Source organism: Barbatula barbatula (genome assembly GCF_947034865.1).
Source record: "Barbatula barbatula genome assembly, chromosome: 8".
Lineage (NCBI taxonomy): Eukaryota > Metazoa > Chordata > Actinopteri > Cypriniformes > Nemacheilidae > Barbatula > Barbatula barbatula.
In genome coordinates this window covers 15,900,470-15,922,363 of record NC_136771.1, presented here as the reverse complement: position 1 = coordinate 15,922,363, position 21,894 = coordinate 15,900,470, and the positions used below count along the sequence as shown (strand labels likewise).

General features: G+C 43.4%; 1 protein-coding gene across 2 annotated transcripts; it reads right to left on the bottom strand.

Annotated features, from left to right (window-relative positions):
• Positions 1–4,822: 4,822 nt before the first annotated feature.
• poglut1 (protein O-glucosyltransferase 1) lies at positions 4,823–18,362 on the bottom strand. Of its 2 annotated transcripts, none has more exons than XM_079461893.1 (11): positions 17,794–18,362; positions 17,115–17,205; positions 9,437–9,580; positions 9,206–9,341; positions 7,995–8,116; positions 7,822–7,881; positions 7,630–7,729; positions 6,000–6,058; positions 5,660–5,827; positions 5,525–5,581; positions 4,823–5,420 (listed from the first exon to the last, which is right to left on the bottom strand). In XM_079461893.1, the coding sequence occupies exons 1-11, from the start codon at positions 17,876–17,878 to the stop codon at positions 5,264–5,266; spliced, it is 1,179 nt and encodes a 392-aa protein (XP_079318019.1). In that variant the 5' UTR covers positions 17,879–18,362; the 3' UTR covers positions 4,823–5,263. The 2 variants fall into 2 exon arrangements, with proteins under 2 accessions (XP_079318019.1, XP_079318018.1); XM_079461892.1 differs by having other exon boundaries at positions 5,003–5,420; positions 17,115–17,214; positions 17,794–18,023.
• Between the last annotated feature and the right edge of the window lie 3,532 nt (positions 18,363–21,894).

Below are 21,894 nucleotides of genomic sequence, written 5' to 3'. Positions count from 1 at the left end.
TAAAAACGCAATTTGACTTTTTCATCACCACCTCAATATATAATGAGTTTCCATTTTTTGCTTAATATTTGTGTCTCCATGTTTAACTTCATCTAGCCTAGTTTTAAAATATATACGGTGCTAACAGGACCCTGAGTGAGTTGATAGCAATGACGTAGAAGTAAACTGTGTAGAGTTCCGTGGTTGATAGGCTATCAGCTACGCCAACAACATTTTCCGCCTTTTTGCCTCAGTTGATATTAGCCACTTGCTTCCATTTTCTACCAAATTTACAGTGTGAAATGGGGAAATGTAAGTTTTCGCGAACTTGGGTTGACGACCCATCATTTAAAGACTGGCATAAGCCCGTCAGGGGGAATGACCGGGAAGCATTATGCACTGTCTTCAAAAAAACTATAAATGTTACATGGAACGGCATCACCGCTATGAAATCACACAGTGGATCGAACATTCAGCAACTGCGGCTTGGCGTGAGATGGGAGCAGCTCCCTATTTCGTTGTTCTAGTAGCACTACACAGGTCGCGGCAAATCATGCCAACTCAAGGTCAGCTGTCGTCGTACCACCTCAGCAGCAAACCAGTGCCACCAGCATCACCATGACAGCGATAGCCAGACAGCAGACCATACCTCAGGGCTGAGGTTCTCTGGTGCCTGAACCATCATTCATATAATTCGAATCAGGGCATTGGGGAATTGTTCCAAAACATATTCACTGACTTCGATATAGCCAAAAGTTTCTCGTGTGGCAACCATAAAACGGCGTACAAACATGGATTCGGCATTGCTCCACATTTTAAGAAGCTGCTTATAAATGGCTATGGTTAGGATAACTCAAAGGCTAGGGTTAAGGTAAAGACAACTGAAACTCAACTCAACACTACAAAAAACATAATTCACAATGACAATACTTAATGATCACAATTAAACATTAGTGTACCTAATATGTATGATGGGTGTGACAGTGTTATGATAGAGTGTTCACCCCAAACGCGGAAAATCGCGCTATTCGCGTGTTGAACGCTTGAACATTTTGAGATTACTCGCATCATTCGCGTGTGAAATTCGCTTCATTACAGACGCGAATTCACGTCATGGGAGGGGCTTCTGCCGCTCGCTCACGGCCCTACTAGATCAAGCTTTATTAAGCCACCTTATTCACACGAATCGCACCGCAAGTAGATCATCACGTCTTTGCATTGACTTAACATGTAAATCACTCGCGCTTAACGCTTCGTTCACGTTTGGTGTGAACACACCCTTATAGTAAGTTTGCATAACCCCCCACCCCCCCAAAAAAGGGCTGCAGCTTGATTGTCGTGTTGGTAGTAAAAAATATTTTGGAGGTGGTAAAAAAGGTTAAAAAAAAGGGTAGTTAATTCATCCCTATGATTCCTGCATATACCCTGGCATTAATAAAAACCTTTGTAAGAATGTTTTTGCGATTTCTTTTTCACATTTGCCTTTTCATTTTCATATTGGCAGTCTTGCCTCCAGATTTTAGTGAAAATGAAACTTCAAATCACCAATTGCATTTTCTTTTCCAATTTGACAGCGACGACGCATTGCCAGTGTAAAAATGAAAAGAAATACATATTACTCAACATCGTGAAATTATTTTTGATGGAGGTGGCTTTTAAAGGGTTTTGCATCTTAACACTCTTTTTAATTATTTAATGCAGAACAACAGGTGCAATTAGAATTAAGTTTTTTTCTTTATACACCTAGCTATCTTACGTTAAATATTTATTGTCAAATGAAGCTCATTGTTTAGCCTGCATATTTGCCTCAATACAAAACAGAACACAGAGGAGTCTAAATAAAAGGAAAATAAACCAGTATCTGTGCAGCAATAGCCTACAGAAACTGGGCGAACGAATCCATTAAGGTATGGCATTTTAATGAATAAAATTTCCCGTAATAGCTATAACTTATAATAAGCTATATCCTCATTCCAAGTTTCCTAATAGAAAATATGCTGTGTGTTAGTAAAGGGATAAGTTACAGAACAAAGAATATACAGCCATCCCTCCCAGCTCCCACAACAACAACAGGAGTGAGGCACTGAATGAACTGTACCAGCACACCCGTGAGCAGCAAATGCTTTTCTCATCTCGGCTGGTGATTTCAACCCCGCAGACCTAAAGAGTGTGTTCCCAAAAATACACCAACACATAGACTTTTTAACATGAGGAAACAACACTCTGGACTTTACCAGAGAGGATCTTACAAGGCCCTACCCCTCCCTATCACATCACTGTCATGCTTATGCCTGCATACAGACCAAATGTTAAAGCAACCAAACCAGTTCGTAAACAGATACAAGCTTGGCCAGAAGGGTTGTCAGAGGTACTTCAAGACTGTTTTAAGAGTTTGTGTTGAGAGATTGTGCTGTAGAACTCACTGATGTCTTCACAGACATTTTCAACATCTTGCTGAGTCAGGCTGTTGTCCCCACAAGCTTTAAAGCTACCACCATCAATTCCATCCTGCTTCAATGACTACCGTCCAGTTGCACTTACTCCTATTTTCATGAAGTGCTTTGAACGGCTAGTCATGCACAACATCAAGTCTGTCCTCCCCCACCCTGGACCCCTTCCAATATGACGGTTCCAAGCGCTCAACCGATGATGCCCTCAACGCTGCACTCACTCATCTGGACAAAAAAGACTTGTACGTCAGAATGCCGTTCATAGACTTCAGTTTAGCATTTATCACAATCGTCCCTCAACAGCTAAACACTTCTCTGTGCAAGTTCTATGGCTGTTGGATTTCTTGACGGGGAGACCTCAGGCAGTACTGGTTGGCAGTAACACATCCAGTACCATTACACTGAACACGGGGGCCCCTCAAGGATGTGTGCTTTGCCCCTCCTCTACACCCTTCTGACCCACAACTGCACACGACTCCAACCTCTTCATCAAGTTTGCGGACGACACGACTGTGGTGGGTCTCATTTGCAACAGAGATGAGACAAACTACAGGAGCAAGGTGAACCACCTGGCCAGGTGGTGCATTGACAACAATCTCTCTCTGAATGTGGAGAAGACGAAGGAGATTGTTGTTGACTTCAGGAGAGTACACACTCACCATGCTCCTCTGACCGTCAATGGTGTGACTGTGGAGAGAGTGGGCAGCACCATGTTCCTTGGGACATCACTGAGGATCTCTCCTGGACTAACAACACTGCAGCACTGGCCAAGAAAGCACAGCAGCGTCTCTACTTCCTCAGCAAAGTGAATAGAGCCCGAGCGCCAGCACCCATCATGTGTACTTTCTACAGAGACACCATAGAGACTCTTCTGACTGGCTGCACCATTGGTGCTTGTAACGCTTCCTGCCGCAAGACTCTCCAACGCATAGTGAGAGCAGCTGAGAAGATCATTGGTGTCTCTCTCACCCCCAGGACATTTTTGGAACCCGTCTCACCCGCAAAGCCCTCTGGATAGCAGGTGATCCCACCCACCCGACACAGCTTCTTCAGGCTGCTGCCATCAGGGAGGACACCGCGGAATCTCCAGGCCAGGACCGGCAGACTAAAGGAGAGTTTCATCCACCAGGCAGTCAAGAAGCTAAACTCCCTCCCCTCTCTTGCCCCATGCACCACGGAACTCTGACCTCTTCCGAAGATACATATCTATGGTGACGACCGTCTGCGCCCACTTAAGGCTTTAAAATTGCTCTTTACAAACCTACGGGGGACGTCACGGACACTATGTCCATGTTTATACAGTCTATGGTTGAGGCCGGCTGCGGAGAAATGTACTCCTCCAAAGCTGCATATTGCCTTGTTTTAAAGGTTGCTAAACGTTAAGAGTTTATTAAACCGTAAAATAATATTCACAAAAATACAAAGTAATTTTAAACTTTAAAGTTGAATTTAGTGGCAGAATATGGTGCTTTATTTGATCTCATACTGCATTGTTATGGTAAATACGGTGTTTAATAAACTGAGCTTGCTGATCTGTATCAGTACATAGAACGATAGATTTCATGCTTAAGAGATTAAGAGTTGTGAAAAGCGTGGTGTAGGTGTCTGATGCAGTCGTTAGATGTGTTGTTCTGTCGAATTGTCCTACCTTGTCAGATTTAACTACTGCAGCTCAAAATTGTATATAATCTAAACCACATTGACAGAATAAACAGGGAGAATGTTTTTACAATGCAAAATACCCTGTCAGATTCTCCTACCAATTTAAAATAAACACATAGAATGCGTTTAAAGGTGTAAACACCATATAAAATAAACATGTAGGATGTGGAAAAACATTGGTGATTGGGTATATATATTGCTACCAGCAGCTCTGTGAGGTCTGATCAGCGTCCAGGTTGTCAGCTGAGTGGCTAAGCCACCTGCTTGAAGTTCCTGTAGTTGTGGGTCCGAATCCTCTGTTGTTTTTGTCTATTGAGCTAAGGTAGTCTTTATTTTAAGTTCTCAACGAGTGTGTTTTTCACATATGTTCCATTTGTTGTGTTTTTGCTTTTGTTGCTCTGCGCCGGTAAGGCTCTGCACCATGCTTGCGGCACCGTCATCACTGAGCTTGCAGCTATATTTCATATATATTTTTTATATCTGACTGGGCCACATTAAATAAATGGTTCCATGGCCCCTCTGGCATGTTATGCATATATTTCCCTTATTAAAATGTCACAGCAATCTAGAGGGAAGGCTTGACAAATCAGGGAAGGATACACAATGATTAAGAAGGGTGAATAGCCATCAAGATGATCGGCTGTATAGTGGCTGTTATCAATATTGAAACAACATAATGAGATACTACACAGAAATAAATTCATTTCTGAAAAATGACATGTCAAAATATTAAACAAATATCTTTAAATAAAGACTTCATGTCAAAATAAGACTTTTTTTTCATCCGATCTCAAAAAAGCAATATTATGAAACGATGAGGCATTTTCTTGAAATAACAACATAGTATCTTAAAATAACGACAAATGTCTTTACAGGTAGTGTAGTGTGTAGAATAAACAAGAAATTGCTTTGCTAAAAGTGGAAGAAATGTTTATAGTCCCAAAACACTTGAACTACCAACAAGAATTTATTGTTTTCAATACAACCTTTGTAGATAACACCATATAAAAAACTAACTTTGTAAGATGACTGTAAAATACTGAAAGAAGATACTTAAGACATCATTTATATTTTATCTTTGAACGCCAGACACCCAAAAAGATCTGCAGTGGAGTTCAAAAGAACATAAATATGGGGAATTAAAAGGTATCCCCCATTGTAAATTCCTTAAGTCAAAGTTCAAGTCTGGTGGGCCTGGAAATGATCTGAGAGTAGTTTGATTTCCTTTTGGGTTTGTATTTGAGCAGTTTACCAAAGTCAGTGAGCAGCCTCTCCCAGTAGAAATATATGTCCTCAATGCGGAGGTGATCCAGAATAAACTTCTTCCCCCTAAATAAATAAGCATAGATAAATAAATATCAGCATGTCTTCAGTCTGGATTTGTATGAAAAGCAGTCATACAACCATGAAAATCAACAGGAAAAAAATGCTACCTCATAGCTATTTCTTTGGCCACACCATCATTTTCTTCGACAAACTGAAGAAGCTCACTAAAAAGAGAGACAATTTAGGTCATTTTTTTAAATAATATGAAACAAGACAGGCACACACGTAGATGATAGGATTACCTGATGTTTGATAAGTCCTGTTTAACAGGGATGTAGTGAACCCAGGGCTTGAGCTGAGGATAGAAAAACTCAAGCCATTCCTCCCCAATGTGAAAAACCAGCGAGCCACACAAGAACAGATGCTTGAAACGGAAACTAGCAGCAACCCCTCTGAAGTTGAAAAGGTATCTGAGGAAAGGATAAGATTGACAAATATAACTGAAAATATATATCCACAGTTTGTATAAAATGCCGATTAAAATAACTCCAATAAAACTTTTGTTTGTTAACACCAAATGGTGTTGTGGCTGGTATAGTCCAGACTAGACAGTCAGAAATAAGGGCTAAATGAAAGTCTTACTTATATTCACAGTGGTTAACTAGGGGAACCTCCTTGGCTGGGGGTCTCCCAAGAGTGTCCTGATTTAAAGAAAAAAAATAGCCAATAGCCAAATTGTCATTAGATTATATGGGCCAGAAAACTTCTGAATTGCATTTAAATTGTGTTGGTCCAGTTCTTGGTGTGCCCACAAGTTGGATTAGGCTTGATCAGACCAACTCGCAGATTCAAATACAGCTATTAAACAAGGCGGTTATTGAAATAGTTACTGAAACAGAAACAAGGTACAAAATGATGCCTTGGTCTATTTTTCTAATTACATTCACATTGGCAATCAGACATCTGAAGTGACCTGAAATTAATATATTATTAGGTATACAAACAAGGTATATACAGTGCAATACATCATTGAGCATTCATCATGATCGACTAAATGCTGAATTCTTTAAAGTATGCAAGATTCACAGCATAAGCTCATAAATGTTGTAAACTAAGGATAATGGCAAATGCACACCGGTCTGTTACTGTGGGGCAGTGGCAGTTCTACTTTGAATTGCACTCAGGAAATGAGTCACGGCCATAATCGTTTGGTATTACTAGTTTTTTATTAGCCATTTCACACAATTCAGAAAAACAAAAATGTGCAGGAACTATAGGCCTGTATTCATTGCATTATGGGTAAAATGTGCGTTATTTGGAAGAAAGTCGAGGTGGTGTGTGACTGACTTTAGCCCACTAATTGAATTCGCGTCATGGGAGGGGCTTCTGCCACTCGCTAAGTCATAATAATTTCTTCCAAATAACACACATCTTCGGCGAATACCTGACAGACAAATATTTTTATTTTTTTTAAACGTACACTAACACTCTTCTCTCAACAGGTAGTGGTCTGGCTTTTGTTGAAACTAACTCTTTGTAAGTAGCATTGGATAAAAGTGCGTCTGCTAAATGACTAAATGTAAATCTACTATATGCCCTACTATAGCAAGCTCCTGATTGGCAGCGTGAATTTTCGCCAAAGTTCAGATTTTTCAACTCACGCGAATCACGCAAACGCTCAATCGCCTCATTCGCGCGAATCGCACCGCAAGTAGGTCATCGCGTCACGCTTCATTCGCGTTCGGTGTGAACACACAGATGTGAACTATCCCCTGCGGGCGCCGTTCCCCTTTCCCCTTCACACACACGGCACCTTCTTGGCTTGCAGGGGATAGTTTTGCCGATTCCCCACACAATGAAGGAATGATAGATAATAGGAAACCGCTTCGCAGCGGCCCAGAGGTTTTTTTTACTGCTCGTGCCGGTGCCGCCCCCCATGTGACATGAAAAAATTACTGCCCGGTTCGCCTGTGCCTAAAACCGCTACTGCTGTGGGGACATTTCTACACCCCTAAATATGACACAGCTCGAAACGTGAACAGTTGTCAGTCCTATGGCTTTTCATATGGCCATTCAAAGTGGCAATGGTCACCAGAGACCACTACACAATTCAAGAGGGATGCAGGAAAAACTGACACTATAGTGAGGTATATTCTGGATGGGCAACTTCCATATGATCTTTTGTCTAGGAAATTAATTGTGTTGGATGGCCTCCAGAAAACCATTATTTGAAAATCTTAACTACTGTAGGTTAGAAAAGCACATAACAAACCTTCTCTGACTTCCAGGCCTGGTTCTTTGTGTACTCTGCATCCACAAGATCAGGGGACTTTTGAGAAAGAAGGATCAGAGGGTCTCTCTCTGAACTGGTTCTGCAAATAATAAAAGATCAACAGATGTTGTAAACAATATATTTGAATGTACATAATATTCAAATTAGAAAATACTTTAACACACAACTGACCTAGAGCCCCTAAAGAATCCTTTGGGTATCTTTTTCTTCCAGGGCCAATGTTCAGCTGATCTACAGTGTTTAATAAAACGTATAGTAAATATTTGGGAGTGAAATTAACTTATGCAGTCAGGAGTAATAAATCCAAGGTATTAGATTTTTATTTTTTACAGAAGCCAACCCACTTATTAAGGTCATCCCTCATTAGGTCCCATCGGCCCAGTCCAGTAGGATAAATAGGCCATATAGCAGGTCCTCCCTCCCAGAATGTCCATGCGGGATACATGATGTCCTTGTACTCTGATGTCTAAAGACACAACTATCAGTATAGTAATAGATGATAAAACACTTAGGCCCTAACCATTTTTTGTTCAAAAAACACAACCTCAAACACTAAGCTAGGATTCACAATCTTTCTATTTTCATTTTTGGTACAATCAAAATATTCTGTTCAATTCTTGAAAGGCATGAACAGAAGTTCAGACCGCAGCATATCAGGACTATAGTTCTAGCTTCCGGCACAACTACAGCTTAAATTTGTGGAAAAACAGCAAAATACTTTTCAGCACAGGGGCTATGGGCTTATGCTGGATAATCTTTAAAGGGGGCTACAAAGATGAAAGACGAGAAGCAACCACATAGCATAACATAACATTTATTTACACAGTATATATTTATATAAGCTATATTTCTAAATATTTAATTTTTAGTATAAAATTATAGTTTGTTTTAATGTAATACTGCAAATGGTTAATGTATAGTTTACAACACAGAACAACAGATTTTAAAACAAGTAACATGGTTTAAAGAATTACATGTACTTTAATTAATACAATAGGCGTTTATCAAAATGCATGTTTATGTGAGCTGTGTTCAAAGCCTGGATATTGCAATCATGCGATATGATGGTACATACGCTATTGTTTGTGATGGTTTAAATAAATAAAAAAGTAAGCAGTGTTGTTGTGTTGAGGTGTGAAGTTGACATAACTGTGACTTTAGCATAACACAGTATATACAAATGTACAGTGTGTACATATTCATTTAAAAAAAACACATTACACTAATGTATAATTACTTTCACAAGCATCAAGCCTACCAACTAACCTTAACCTGTCTTCCACTTATCCACCTACAAAAAGCACTCACCATATGCTAAATGTAATGTAAGGGTCAACTGAACTCTCATGAGTAACTACGTTTCATTTATAACATTTAAAAAGTAAATGAAAGAGAAGCAAAAGTCTATAGGCAAGTTTGACTTCATGCAGCACTGCACAGTGTATGACATCAAAGTGCAGCCAGTGGATGAGTGTTTAGAGCTTGTTAATGGCACAAAAACATGATAAAATAATAATGCAACAACAGATGACAAAATAAACAATAGTGTACATACCTTGCTAAAGGACAATACAGGCATGACTGGCTGAACCCATCTAGGAACCTGAGGATAATCACGTACATTAATGACCACCTCCATATCTGGCAACCTGTCAATCACTTTCAGTATGAAGTGTTCAACCCCACTGCATCTGAGAAAAGGATAATAATATGGCCCTATTGAGTTTTATATTTGAACACACACATAATACGATCACGATTAATAGCCATTTAACAATTTACCCACCTTGCTAAAAACATGCAGCTTTGTTCCCTATACAGCTTGTGACCAATTATCTGGTAATGTGTTCCAACACCTTTGTGGACAGTATCTGCCATCAGCCCCTCAGATATTCCATTTTGGAATGGCATAAGGTCATCTTTCAAAACACTGGAATCAAATGATCGGTACACAAAGGGCAGTACACGAACATTCAAAATTTGAGGGTCACTTGACTAACATTTTTACGGAAAACATTTTTACAAAGGCAGTTTTAATTGATCTTGGATTATTTTAGACCCAACAAGGAGTGCTTTTCCACCATTGTGCCGAATCGCTCATTGCTTTATCGTTCCACTCAGTGCCGATCCATGCCAGCTGGTACCGTAAATGGTTTCATTTTCCACCACAGGGCTGGTAACAGAAATCTTTAGAATGTAAACTTAAAACGCATCACGCGCTGCCTTGGTTACACAAGTGAATGAGCTATAACACCTCTGCGCGCATTCTTAGCACGATTCAGTGCGGATACACAACCGAGCCGAAAATTCAAAGCCGAGAACAGTTTTGAATCGTGCCGTATCGAACCAGGCTCCTGTGGAAACCGTGGTAACCGCTTCAGACTGTGCAAAGAACAGTTCGGCGGGATGGTGGAAAAATCGCTCAGTTATGGTAAGTACATTATTAGAAAATGTAAATAAAGAAATACGATCCAACCATTGGAGTCAAAATGGGTAATAAATTAATCTGCTAATGTGTAATTAAATGTAACAAAATGTCAAATGTAACATATTTTATAATAAATAAGACATCAAACTTTGAGAAAATAGTGATCAGGTTTTTTGAGTTTTCCAAGAAATACGTGTGCTCCCTGGACCTATATTGCCCGTAAATACTTTAGTGTACATTTTGTCATGATATTCAAATAATTGGGATCGTGAAGTAATAATTATTGTTCCCTTTCGAGAGCGGTCACTTCGACATTGCGGAGACCGCATATGAAACTCCTCCTCTTTTTCACTTTTCCTGAAGTCCTATAGGATAACGCCAGTAAAAAACTGGCCAATTGTCGCAAGACATGCACAGTATGCAAATACTGACGAGTCTAGACAGTATAATTACAGTGCATGTGACGACAATCCTCAGAATCTTCTTTTTCACGCTGCCATCGTTGAAGACGCAACTAGAACTTCTTTCACCGCATCCGATGGCTTCATTCTGTCGTCTTTGCGCGGGCACCATTGGCCCGCAGGATACTCACGAGCACTGCATTGCCTGCCTGGGCCTCGCTCACGCGGAGGATGCATTCTGCGAGTCTGATTGCGCGCACTGTGCGGACCTGCCGGCGCGTGTCTTGAGGACTCGTAGGAACATCGCTCGTGGACTCATAGGGTCGAGGCTCACCGCCGCCAACGAGCCGCTGGTGAGTCCACCCACCCCGCGAGGTGGCGGCGACGACCCGGCTCCGGGCCCCCGTCCTCTGCCGTCACCTCATTCCCCAGTCCTCGATGTGGACGAGAGCCTTCGTCCCCAACCTTCCATCGCGGACGCCGTTTCTTTCGGCGGCGAGGAGGATGATGACTCCATGTCCGTCTCGGACGAGGACTGGGCAGGATCGGAGCGGGATCGTTCCGATCCAGAGAGCCCCCCGGACCTCCACGAGGAGTTCGTAAGGGTTCTCGAGAAGGCCGTAAGCGAGCTCGACATTGCCTGGGATCCACCTGAAGAGCCGGCAAAAAGTAAGCTCGACTCCTGGTACTTTAAGGCGAGCCGCCGCCGGACCACGTCAAAGAGGAGAGCGCCGTTTTTCCCAGACGTTCACGAGCACGTGGTGAAATCCTGGTCTGCGCCTCGGTCGGCGCGCGTTCACGCTGCTATGCCGGCCATGTTCGCCCACGTGGTCGGGGCTGAAGCCCACGGTTACGTGCGCATGCCACCCGTCGAGGAGACCCTCGCTGCTCATCTGTGCCCTTCCACCACCTCGTTGGGCTCGGACCCAGGCCTGCCCTCGAAACCGTGCAGGTTTACCGCCCATCTTGCCGGTAAAGCCTACGCGGCCGCAGGCGAGGCCGCCTGCGCTTTGCACTCTATGGCGGTGCTGCAGGTGTTCCAGGCTAAGAACCTTCCGTCGTTGGATAGCAGCAGCCTGGAGGCGGACGCCACGAAGGATCTGAGGGCGGCGACCGACTTCGCTCTGATGGCTACAAAGCGCACCGCACAAGCTATCGGCAGGTCTATGGGGTTCATGGTCGTCCTCAACCGTCATCTGTGGCTTACGTTGGTGGATCTACAGGACGCTGATCGTAATTCCCTTCTGAACGCACCGATCACTCCCTCCGGCCTCTTTGGTGACGTCGTGGAGTCGGTAATAGAGCGTTTTGATGAGGCGCAAAAGCGCGCCAAGGCCATGAGTCACGTGCTGCCTCGAGAGGTCCGCGCTACAACGGCGGAGCGATTTCGGCTGCCAAGCCGCCGTCCTGACGGACCTGGGAAGAGGAGGAGAGAATCCGTGAGCGTGCCGGCGGCCCCCAAACGCCGCTGTTTGCAACAGTTTTCCCCCGCGATTGCGGGCGATTATTGCAATGTTGTTTGTGTGAATGCAATAAAAACACATACCTGTTCTCAAGAGGACCTCTTTCCCCCTCACCCACACAATACTGCGTCCCTTGCCCTGCCACGGTGCAGCGCGAAGCCGCAGTTAGTCACAACTATAACCAGCCTTCCCTCGTCCACGGACGCTCCCGTGGGCGAGAGACCGCTGGATTCTCACGCGCGAGCTATTTTCCCGCCAGTGCATTTAGCCTCGCTGGGCCAGCGTGCTCCCCTAAACGGTCCGCTGACGGTAACCCCCGATCAGATACGGCCATTATGTCTGTTTCTGGACGCGTGGAAAGCCATTCCAGGCATCTCTCTTTGGCTACTAAACGTGATAGAACACGGGTACGCCCTGCAGTTCAGGCGCAGACCTCCCCGCTTCAGCGGTGTGGTCCCGTCGCTTACGTCAGCGCAAAACGCGCCTGTGTTGAGGCAGGAAATCTGCAGCCTGCTCGCGAAAGGAGCGATCGAGCGTGTCCCTCCGTACGAGCGGGAAAGCGGGTTTTACAGCCGGTATTTTGTAGTGCCCAAGAGAGATGGTGGTCTGCGTCCGATTCTGGACTTGAGACCCGTCAACCGAGCGCTTCACAAGCGAGCGTTCAGAATGACAACTCTAAAACAGATCATGGCACAAGTGCGCCCCGGGGACTGGTTTGTATCCGTAGATCTGAAGGATGCGTACTTTCATGTTCAGATAGCCAAGCGCCACCGAAGGTTCCTGCGATTCGCATTCGAGGATTCAGCGTACCAATTTGCTGTCCTCCCATTCGGGCTGGCATTAGCTCCGCGCACATTCTCGAAGTGCGTGGACGCGGCGCTTTCCCCTCTCAGAGCGAGCGGAATGCGCATTCTCAATTATCTGGACGATTGGCTGATTTTAGCCCACTCTCGGAAGGCGCTAGTCGGTCACACGCAGATGCTGCTTTGTCACTTGACATCCCTGGGGCTGCGCGTGAACATGCAGAAGAGCAAACTCACGCCGAGTCAGTCTATAACGTATCTGGGGGCGTGTTTCGACTCAGTGGAGATGCGCGCTCGTCTCTCCCCAGAGCGGACGGAGTCCATCTCTTCAGCTCTACATTTACTCAGGCCGGGCCGGTCTGTTCCCCTGAGGGAGTTCCAGAGGCTTTTGGGTCTCATGGCGTCAGCGTCGGCGGTCTGCCACCTAGGTCTTCTGCACATGCGACCACTACAGTTCTGGCTGAAGGCTCGGGTTCCATGGAGAGCATGGTCCTCGGGTCGGGCGCGAGTCCCGGTTACACTCAGCTGCCTCGGCGCCCTGAGTCCGTGGCGCGACCCGAGCATGTTCTGTCGGGGAGTTCCCCTGGGGCTGGTGACGAGACGCACAGTCGTAACGACAGATGCGTCGTCCTCGGGATGGGGCGCGGTGTGCGAGGGCATGCCGGCATCCGGCCTTTGGTCACAGTCTCTGAGGAAATGGCACATAAATCGCTTGGAGCTAAAGGCGGTGTCTCTAGCTCTTCATACTTTCCAGTCGAGGCTGGAGCAGAAACATGTTCTGATTCGCACCGACAACATGTCTGTGGTTTCGTACATAAATCGCCAGGGAGGGCTCCGTTCCGGAGCTCTTTTCAAACAGGCGGCGGGTCTCCTACTGTGGGCAGATCGGCATATACTCTCTATCAGAGCAGCGCATATCCCCGGTCATCTGAACCGTGGAGCGGACATGCTTTCGAGGGAGGGTCTTCCGCACGGGGAATGGAGGCTTCATCCCGACATAGTCCTGTTAATTTGGGAACGCTTCGGGAAGGCGGAAGTGGATCTATTCGCGACAAGTGAGAACGCACACTGCCCGTTGTATTTCTCGCTGATCCACTCCCCCATGGGGAGCGACGCGCTGACGGTGCGTTGGCCGGTCGTTCGGCTTTACGCGTTTCCTCCGGTGAAGATTTTACCACTAGTGCTGTGCAAAATCAGAGAGGAGTCGGCGTCGGTGATTCTTGTCGCTCCGTTTTGGCCGAATCAACCATGGTTTCCGGACCTGAGGGAGTTGTTGACGGCACCGCCGTGGCGGATTCCCCTCAGGAGAGACCTGTTGTCCCAAGTGAACGGCACGATATGGCACCCCAGCCCAGAGTTGTGGAACCTCCATGCCTGGCCGCTTCGGGGATTCTAACTGCACTCCCTCAGCGTGTACTGGATACTATTTCGGGGTCTCGTGCGCCGTCTACCAGACGTTTATACGCCCTAAAATGGGGGGTGTTTGCTAAATGGTGCAGCAGTAACAATATCGACCCGGCGTCTTGCCCCGTGTCTGATATTTTATCTTTCCTGCAGCACAGGCTGGACAACGGCGGCCTCCCGTCAACGCTGAAGATTTACGTAGCGGCTATCGCCTCGTTTCGTTCCCCGGTTGATGGGCAATCGATTGGTAGGCACATGCTGGTGGTCAGATTCCTCAGAGGAGCGAGGAGACTTTTCCCCCCGCGAACCCCTTAGGTACCGCCTTGGGACTTAGCGCTGGTGTTGAAGGCTCTCTCTTCTCCCCCTTTCGAGCCTTGGACGCGGCTTCTTTAAGAGAGCTCACTCTAAAAACCGTTCTCCTTCTCGCCCTTGCTTCGGCTAAGCGCATAAGGGATTTACAAGCGCTCTCAGTCGGCGATGATTTCATTCATTTTGGACCCGGCGACTGCAGCGTCACTCTCTCCGGCCAAAATCAGGTTATGTGCCAAAGTCCATGTCTACCCCTTTTTAGAGCACAGGTCTTTTCTTTGCCCGCCTTGTCTTCCGAGTCGTCAGACTCACAGGATGCTAACGCTCAGAGAGCGGTCTGCCCGGTAAGGCTTGCGGGCTTACATAGATCGCACGGCCGGGTTTCGGCAGTCGGAGCAGCTCTTTATTTGTTTTGGTGGGGGTACTAAAGGCCGGGCTGTCTCAAAACAGAGGCTCTCTCACTGGGTAGTGGACGCTATTACCTTGGCGTCGGAAGCCAGGGTCAGAACTGCCCCTTCGGTATCAGTATTCATTCGACTAGGGCTATCGCCTCTTCGTGGGCCTGGTCTAAGGGCACATCTATTCAGGACATTATGCTGTGCAGCTGGCTGGTCTTCTCAGAATACTTTCGTCAGGTTCTACAGATTGGATGTGTCCTCGTTGGCTTCTCAAGTCCTCTCGGTGAGTGCTGATTAAGCTTTATCTTCTACCTTGTAATGTATTGTGCTACACAGTTGTTGCCGCATTGCTGTTTACACTGTGCTTGGTGTACTTATGTTCGTTATTATATCGTCCGGGTTTCCGTGCTGGTTCTTCTGCTGTGGTGTCTGCCCTGTTCAGCGCAGCCCGCTGCATTCGTTGGGTTTGGATATGCAAATGTGACAAAAGACCAATCTAGCAGTTCATTGGCGTGCTCAGTGATCTAGCAGTTCATAGGCCGGTTTCAGCCAATCAGCGGTTAACGCTTGGGGCGACCTCGCGTATGGTTGGTTTGTCTGCTCCGCATACTGTGTACGTGTTATCCCAGTTATCGGGCTGTTTTTGCTAGCTCTCACGGCGGGATTGTACTACCGTTCCATATGCGGTCTCCGCAATGTCGAAGTGACCGCTCTCGAAAGGGAACGTCTCCGGTTACTTTCGTAACCTCGGTTCCCTGAGAAGCGGGAACGAGACATTGCGTAGATCGCCGTGTTCGCCGCTTATCACCGGTCGGGCGTTCTATCGTAGATTCTGAGGATTGTCGTCACATGCACTGTAATTATACTGTCTAGACTCGTCAGTATTTGCATACTGTGCATGTCTTGCGACAATTGGCCAGTTTTTTACTGGCGTTATCCTATAGGACTTCAGGAAAAGTGAAAAAGAGGAGGAGTTTCATATGCGGTCTCCGCAATGTCTCGTTCCCGCTTCTCAGGGAACCGAGGTTACGAAAGTAACCGGAGACGATTTCTTAGAAGCAAGCATTCAGTGTAGTGCTCCCCACACATAGACTTTACTTTACTATATTAGCAGCTGCTCAAGGACTTTCTAATCTATTTTAGCTATTGTATCTGCAAAATGATGTATGACTGGTGTATTAACATAATCAGAGCTTCTGCATCATCTCCTAATGAGTTCACTCAGCGCGTGTCCTCCCTCTCTACTGTATTCTTTCTGCCACATTAGTGATCTCTGGCCAAAAAAACGGTTGACAGCTATATGCTCAAGCTACATGATCTAGGAATAGAGGAGAGACAGACACAAAGCTCCTGATCCACAGTTCTTAGACATTCTCTGTACTTATTTTTTATGACTGTCAAGCTTGAAAAATTCAGTTAGCACAAATGGGTTGGGAAGAAGGGCATCAGAACTGATATGGCACTACTGGCAACAGCTGGATATTCTTTCTCCAGTTATCCAAAAACTGTCCGAAGCCAAAGTCATTTTTAAAGTGCGATCTTGCAGTGACATGCCTTTTGAACTTTCCAGTCCTGATGAACTCCAAGGATCAAGGACCCAGTCAAACTCTGCATAAGACTCCTCTGGAAAATAGAAGTTGAACCTCTCTTCTAAAACGTTAAGATGCTGAGTGATGATCACAGGGAGATTGTAGTTTGAATGTGCATTGCACAAGGGAAACATTTCAAGTTGGCCCTCTTCAACAGAGGAGCACCATAGGGCGAGCTTGGACCTGAAACCTCGCAATTTGTCACCAGGTTAGCAGCTAAGGAGCGTTGTTAGACATGACGCGAAGCATCACAGAGACAACAACAGTGGCACAGTGGCTATTTAATGCAGTCAGCAGTTACAAACGGGTATTTTAGAACGCGTCTGTTGTAAAATTCCAATTCCATTGTTATTTTTGTGGTTTATTCTTTTGTTTTGATATTTGATATTGTATTTTCAGATTTAAAATTTTTGTTTTGGATTGTTTCTTTTATTTTCAGATGTATGATTAGTTTAGAAATTTGTCGTTTATTTTTGCACCTTACATCTTTTATAAAAACCGATGAAAATACAGATCCTGTCATAAATACTTTTTTACATTTTTGTTCTCTTGTTACCCGTAAGCAGATATGAACTTACAAATCACTTAAGCTGTAATGTATTCAGGAGATGTACAAACTGTCAAGAGAGCTGCGATGGAACAGATAATGCTCTATATATTTAAGTTTACCTGAGATGACAACTGTCATTTTTCTGAATGCATGGCTTGTAGTTCTTTGTAGCGTCTGTGATTTTGCTGAAGTATGACTGCCAGCGTTTGCCTTTTATGCCAAAACACAGAGAGAAAGAAAAAATATGAATTTGTATTGTCATGATAAGAACGAGAAATTGCTCATAGATACTTCTACACACTCATTTAATGACCCTTGACCGTTATAATATCCAGACATTTGGGGTTTTACACACAGCAAAAATAAACTCAAAAGCTAAACGTATGTGTTATGCCTGTTTTCACAGACAAGGCTTAAGACTAGTCCCAGACTAAAATGAAAGTTTGAGCTGTCTAAATTGTAATTAAATTGCCCGGACACATCTTAAAATGTGTCATGTGTTTTGTCTCATGATGCACACCAGTAATATTTCAGTAATATCATCTAAGGCATTGTAATAAAAGCGATTTAAATATCCGAATTTAACTAAGGCATAGACCTGGTTTAAGCTAAGCCTCGTCTGTTAAAGCGGGCCGTGATGTTTTATGTGGTAAAACACAATGCTTATCAATCAAAGCTGTTCAATTAAATATATACCTAAATAGGCTATTTCGGTTATAAGTTACATTGCAAATACAATACATCTGGATACGTATTTATCAGAATGAAAACATAGTGTGAAATGTTATAAGTACTTACTATTATCTGAAAGACCGCACTTAAATCCGTTAAAGAAAACTATGAAAAGCGAAAGGACCAGACGCGATAGATCCATTTTCCACATCGATTAAGCCTGCCTGACTGAGGCTCCTGGGGTGCTATGGAACGATTATTGGGGAAACTTCCGGCGGAAATAGTGCTGCAGTTTGAACTGTTTATTTTTCTGGCAATAGATGTACATAAGTAGACACCCCATACGAACGCACCAGACACGGTAATGTTATCTCCCTTGTTCAGTTATCAGGGCACTCTACTTCTTCTTCTTCTTCTTCTTCTTTAGAGATTTGTGGCAGCTTATATGCTTCTAAGGCGTATTGCTGCCCTCCTCAGCTCATCTGAAAAACTCCATCTTATAGATCAAATCCTCAAATAGAGACCAGTGCGAAATAAAAAAACATTTTTAGAATGTAAACAAAAACGCGCCTCACGTGGAAACATCAGACAAAACGGTTCCGCGCCCCAGATAGCAACAAATGTGGGACAATTCAGGCTTACGTTTGGCATTTCAGGATTAGTTCTGGCACAGGTTTTTTTCACAGTAGGCCTATAGTGTGAAACAGCATAGGGCTGAGCTTTTATGGAGGACACAGACTGCAAAAATTAAAAATAAATACATAAATAAATACATAAATAAATAAACTAATAAATAAACTAATAAATGCAATAATATGAAAATAAACAAAATAATGAATAACATTACGTTTATTAAGTTTATTTTTACAGAGTTTTAGTTGATTTATTACTTTCTGTGTACACTTTTATGTTTATTTTTTTATTTATCATTTACTTTTATTTTTGCATGTATTTATTTGTCCTGCTCATTTATTTCTAGATTTAGATTTGAACGCATGCATTTATTTCCACTTTTATTTATTTATTCTCGTATTTATTTTTACTTTTCTGTGTCTTGTATGATAATTAGATGGGTTGGTCTTGCTTACTATTGGTTCAGCGTAGTTGAAGCGTTTGATCGATTACTCTTCACTTGTTTTGGCCTACAATGGCGGGCGCCTTGAGAGTTACGGCATTTAGCCAATGAAGTCGATAACAACGCATCAAGTGACTATGTGTCATTTAGATTAGATGGGATTATTGATGTTTTATTTCTGATTAATGACGAGATAAATATCGATGTATTTCCTCAGTTGTTAGGCTCTTTGCAGTGCATTATTCAAAATCTGTGCGAAACAGAGGATGCTAAGGTGGGACGGCCATGTCATTTGATTCCGATAAGTCCTATTGAAACTTATCTATCGATGGGCCACACTGCGGGAAACATCGCGATGTTCTTTGGTGTTTGTGAAGGAACTATCCGGAATAGAAAACGCGGTCAAGCCAGCCGCAGTTCGAAAATACACGGTCAAGCCAGCCGCCGTTTAGATTCATTATGCGCGCATACTTAGTAAACTACGGTAATTTCTAGAAACACCGCTTTTAAAGCTTTATTTAAATGATGCTCGTCTGTGTGTCTCCTCAATATTATATATTGTGTTTTAAGTTTAGAATATGTCGTAATTGAAGAACATTTTTATCAGAATGTTTGCAGTATGCATGTTGGGAAAGTAATGTCTCCGTCTGCAACTTTTGTTTAACAGTTACTGTTACTGATATTTCCGTCAAATAAAACAGTTTATAATTGTTTTACCTGTAGCCTACTCCTGTGAAATTATTTTTGTAATGTGTATCCTATAGTAAATGTGTTGTTAGTGTCTAAATGATAAGCTACAAAATGCAAATGCATGATTTTAATACAGTAAGTTTGTACAAGTTTAACTCTGGAATGGCTTTTGAAAGCGTATTATAGCGTTTTGAAAAAACATGCTTTCCTACTATAATGACTTATAACTAATGGTAATGGTTTACTGTAGCATTTGGGAGAACTTGTCATTTTTCCAATTTAAATGCCTATAGAAACATGATTTCTAATAAGTTTCACAAACAGATGGTCTCATCCTGTAGGGGGCATCCCACAATATATGCACACCATATATGGCCTCATTTTACTGTAGCATTTGGGAGAAATTGTCATTTTTCTACTTTAAATGCCTATAGAAACATGATTTCTAATAAGTTTCACAAGCGGATGTTCGGACTCTGTAGGGGGCATCCCACACTATATGCACAAATAATTATTATTGTGACATTTCTTTTCGGCCCGTAACTAGTCCCGCAGCTTTGGTCGTACACCCATGAATGATTAGTCAAATTGTCTGGCTTATTGAGGAATGGTGAGCTATGACTTTTATAAGCGATCAGGCGTAGGGGGTATGATAGGGGGACAAAAACTCGCCCCTAAAATCCCATTGACTTAACTTTACGCCAAATTTCGGCGGGTCGTAGCTCCGAGCGAGAATTTCGTTGAGATACATGCTGGTAACGACATTTGAAGAGGCTGGCAGGCCCTGTAAGAACATACCTCACAATGGGGTGTAAGTTGCACCCCTGGGGCGTAGGAGCCCCCCCAAAAAGCCCCATTGACTATAATGGATGCCCATATAAGGAGTTAAAATGTCCCGCATGATATAACTTAGCAGTACCAGGCTACCAATCAGCATCCCAGGATCTTCATAAAGATATGAAGCCACGCCCATAGCAACCATTTACATGGACTTAGCAACCGATCCTATAGACTTCCATTATAAATGGCCCACATTGATATCTTGTCAACACAGTGTCGTAGAGACAAGGGGGTGGTCTCATTTGACTCAGGCATTCAATTAATCTGTCACAGGATCATTGTGAAGCTTTTAAGCCACGCCCATTGCAACCAAATAGGTTTACTTAGCAAGAAGTTTACAAGATGTATATCTCTGCATCAGAACATCGTAGAGACATGGGAGTTGGTTCATTTCACTTATACCTCTGAGTTTTATCAATTGTTTAATGCCACGCCCATGGCAACCAAACACCTTAGCTTAGCAACCGTTAGGGCCAATAGGAAAACCTTCATCTTTGCATCAGAACATCGTAGAGACATGGGGGTTGACTGTTTCACTAGTGGTTTGAAGGGTCATCCCCCTAGCCCAACACCAGCATTTTGCCACATTAGCACCACTTTACAATTTCTTCAGAAAATGTACCTTTCAATTTATAATTAATGTTTCTATAACTTTTGAAGCAGAAAAATGTGGTGTGCATATAGTGTGGGATGTCCCCTACAGGAAGAGGCCATCTGTTTGTGAAACTTATTAGAAATCATGTTTCTATAGGCATTTAAAGTAGAAAAATGACAAGTTCTCCCAAATGCTACAGTAAAATGAGGCCATATATGGTGTGCATATATTGTGGGATGCCCCCTACAGGATGAGACCATCTGTTTGTGAAACTTATTAGAAATCATGTTTCTATAGGCATTTAAATTGGAAAAATGACAAGTTCTCCCAAATGCTACAGTAAACCATTACCATTAGTTATAAGTCATTATAGTAGGAAAGCATGTTTTTTCAAAACGCTATAATACGCTTTCAAAAGCCATTCCAGAGTTAAACTTGTACAAACTTACTGTATTAAAATCATGTATTTGCATTTTGTAGCTTATCATTTAGACACTAACAACACATTTACTATAGGATACACATTACAAAAATAATTTCACAGGAGTAGGCTACAGGTAAAACAATTATAAACTGTTTTATTTGACGGAAATATCAGTAACAGTAACTGTTAAACAAAAGTTGCAGACGGAGACATTACTTTCCCAACATGCATACTGCAAACATTCTGATAAAAATGTTCTTCAATTACGACATATTCTAAACTTAAAACACAATATATAATATTGAGGAGACACACAGACGAGCATCATTTAAATAAAGCTTTAAAAGCGGTGTTTCTAGAAATTACCGTAGTTTACTAAGTATGCGCGCATAATGAATCTAAACGGCGGCTGGCTTGACCGTGTATTTTCGAACTGCGGCTGGCTTGACCGCGTTTTCTATTCCGGATAGTTCCTTCACAAACACCAAAGAACATCGCGATGTTTCCCGCAGTGTGGCCCATCGATAGATAAGTTTCAATAGGACTTATCGGAATCAAATGACATGGCCGTCCCACCTTAGCATCCTCTGTTTCGCACAGATT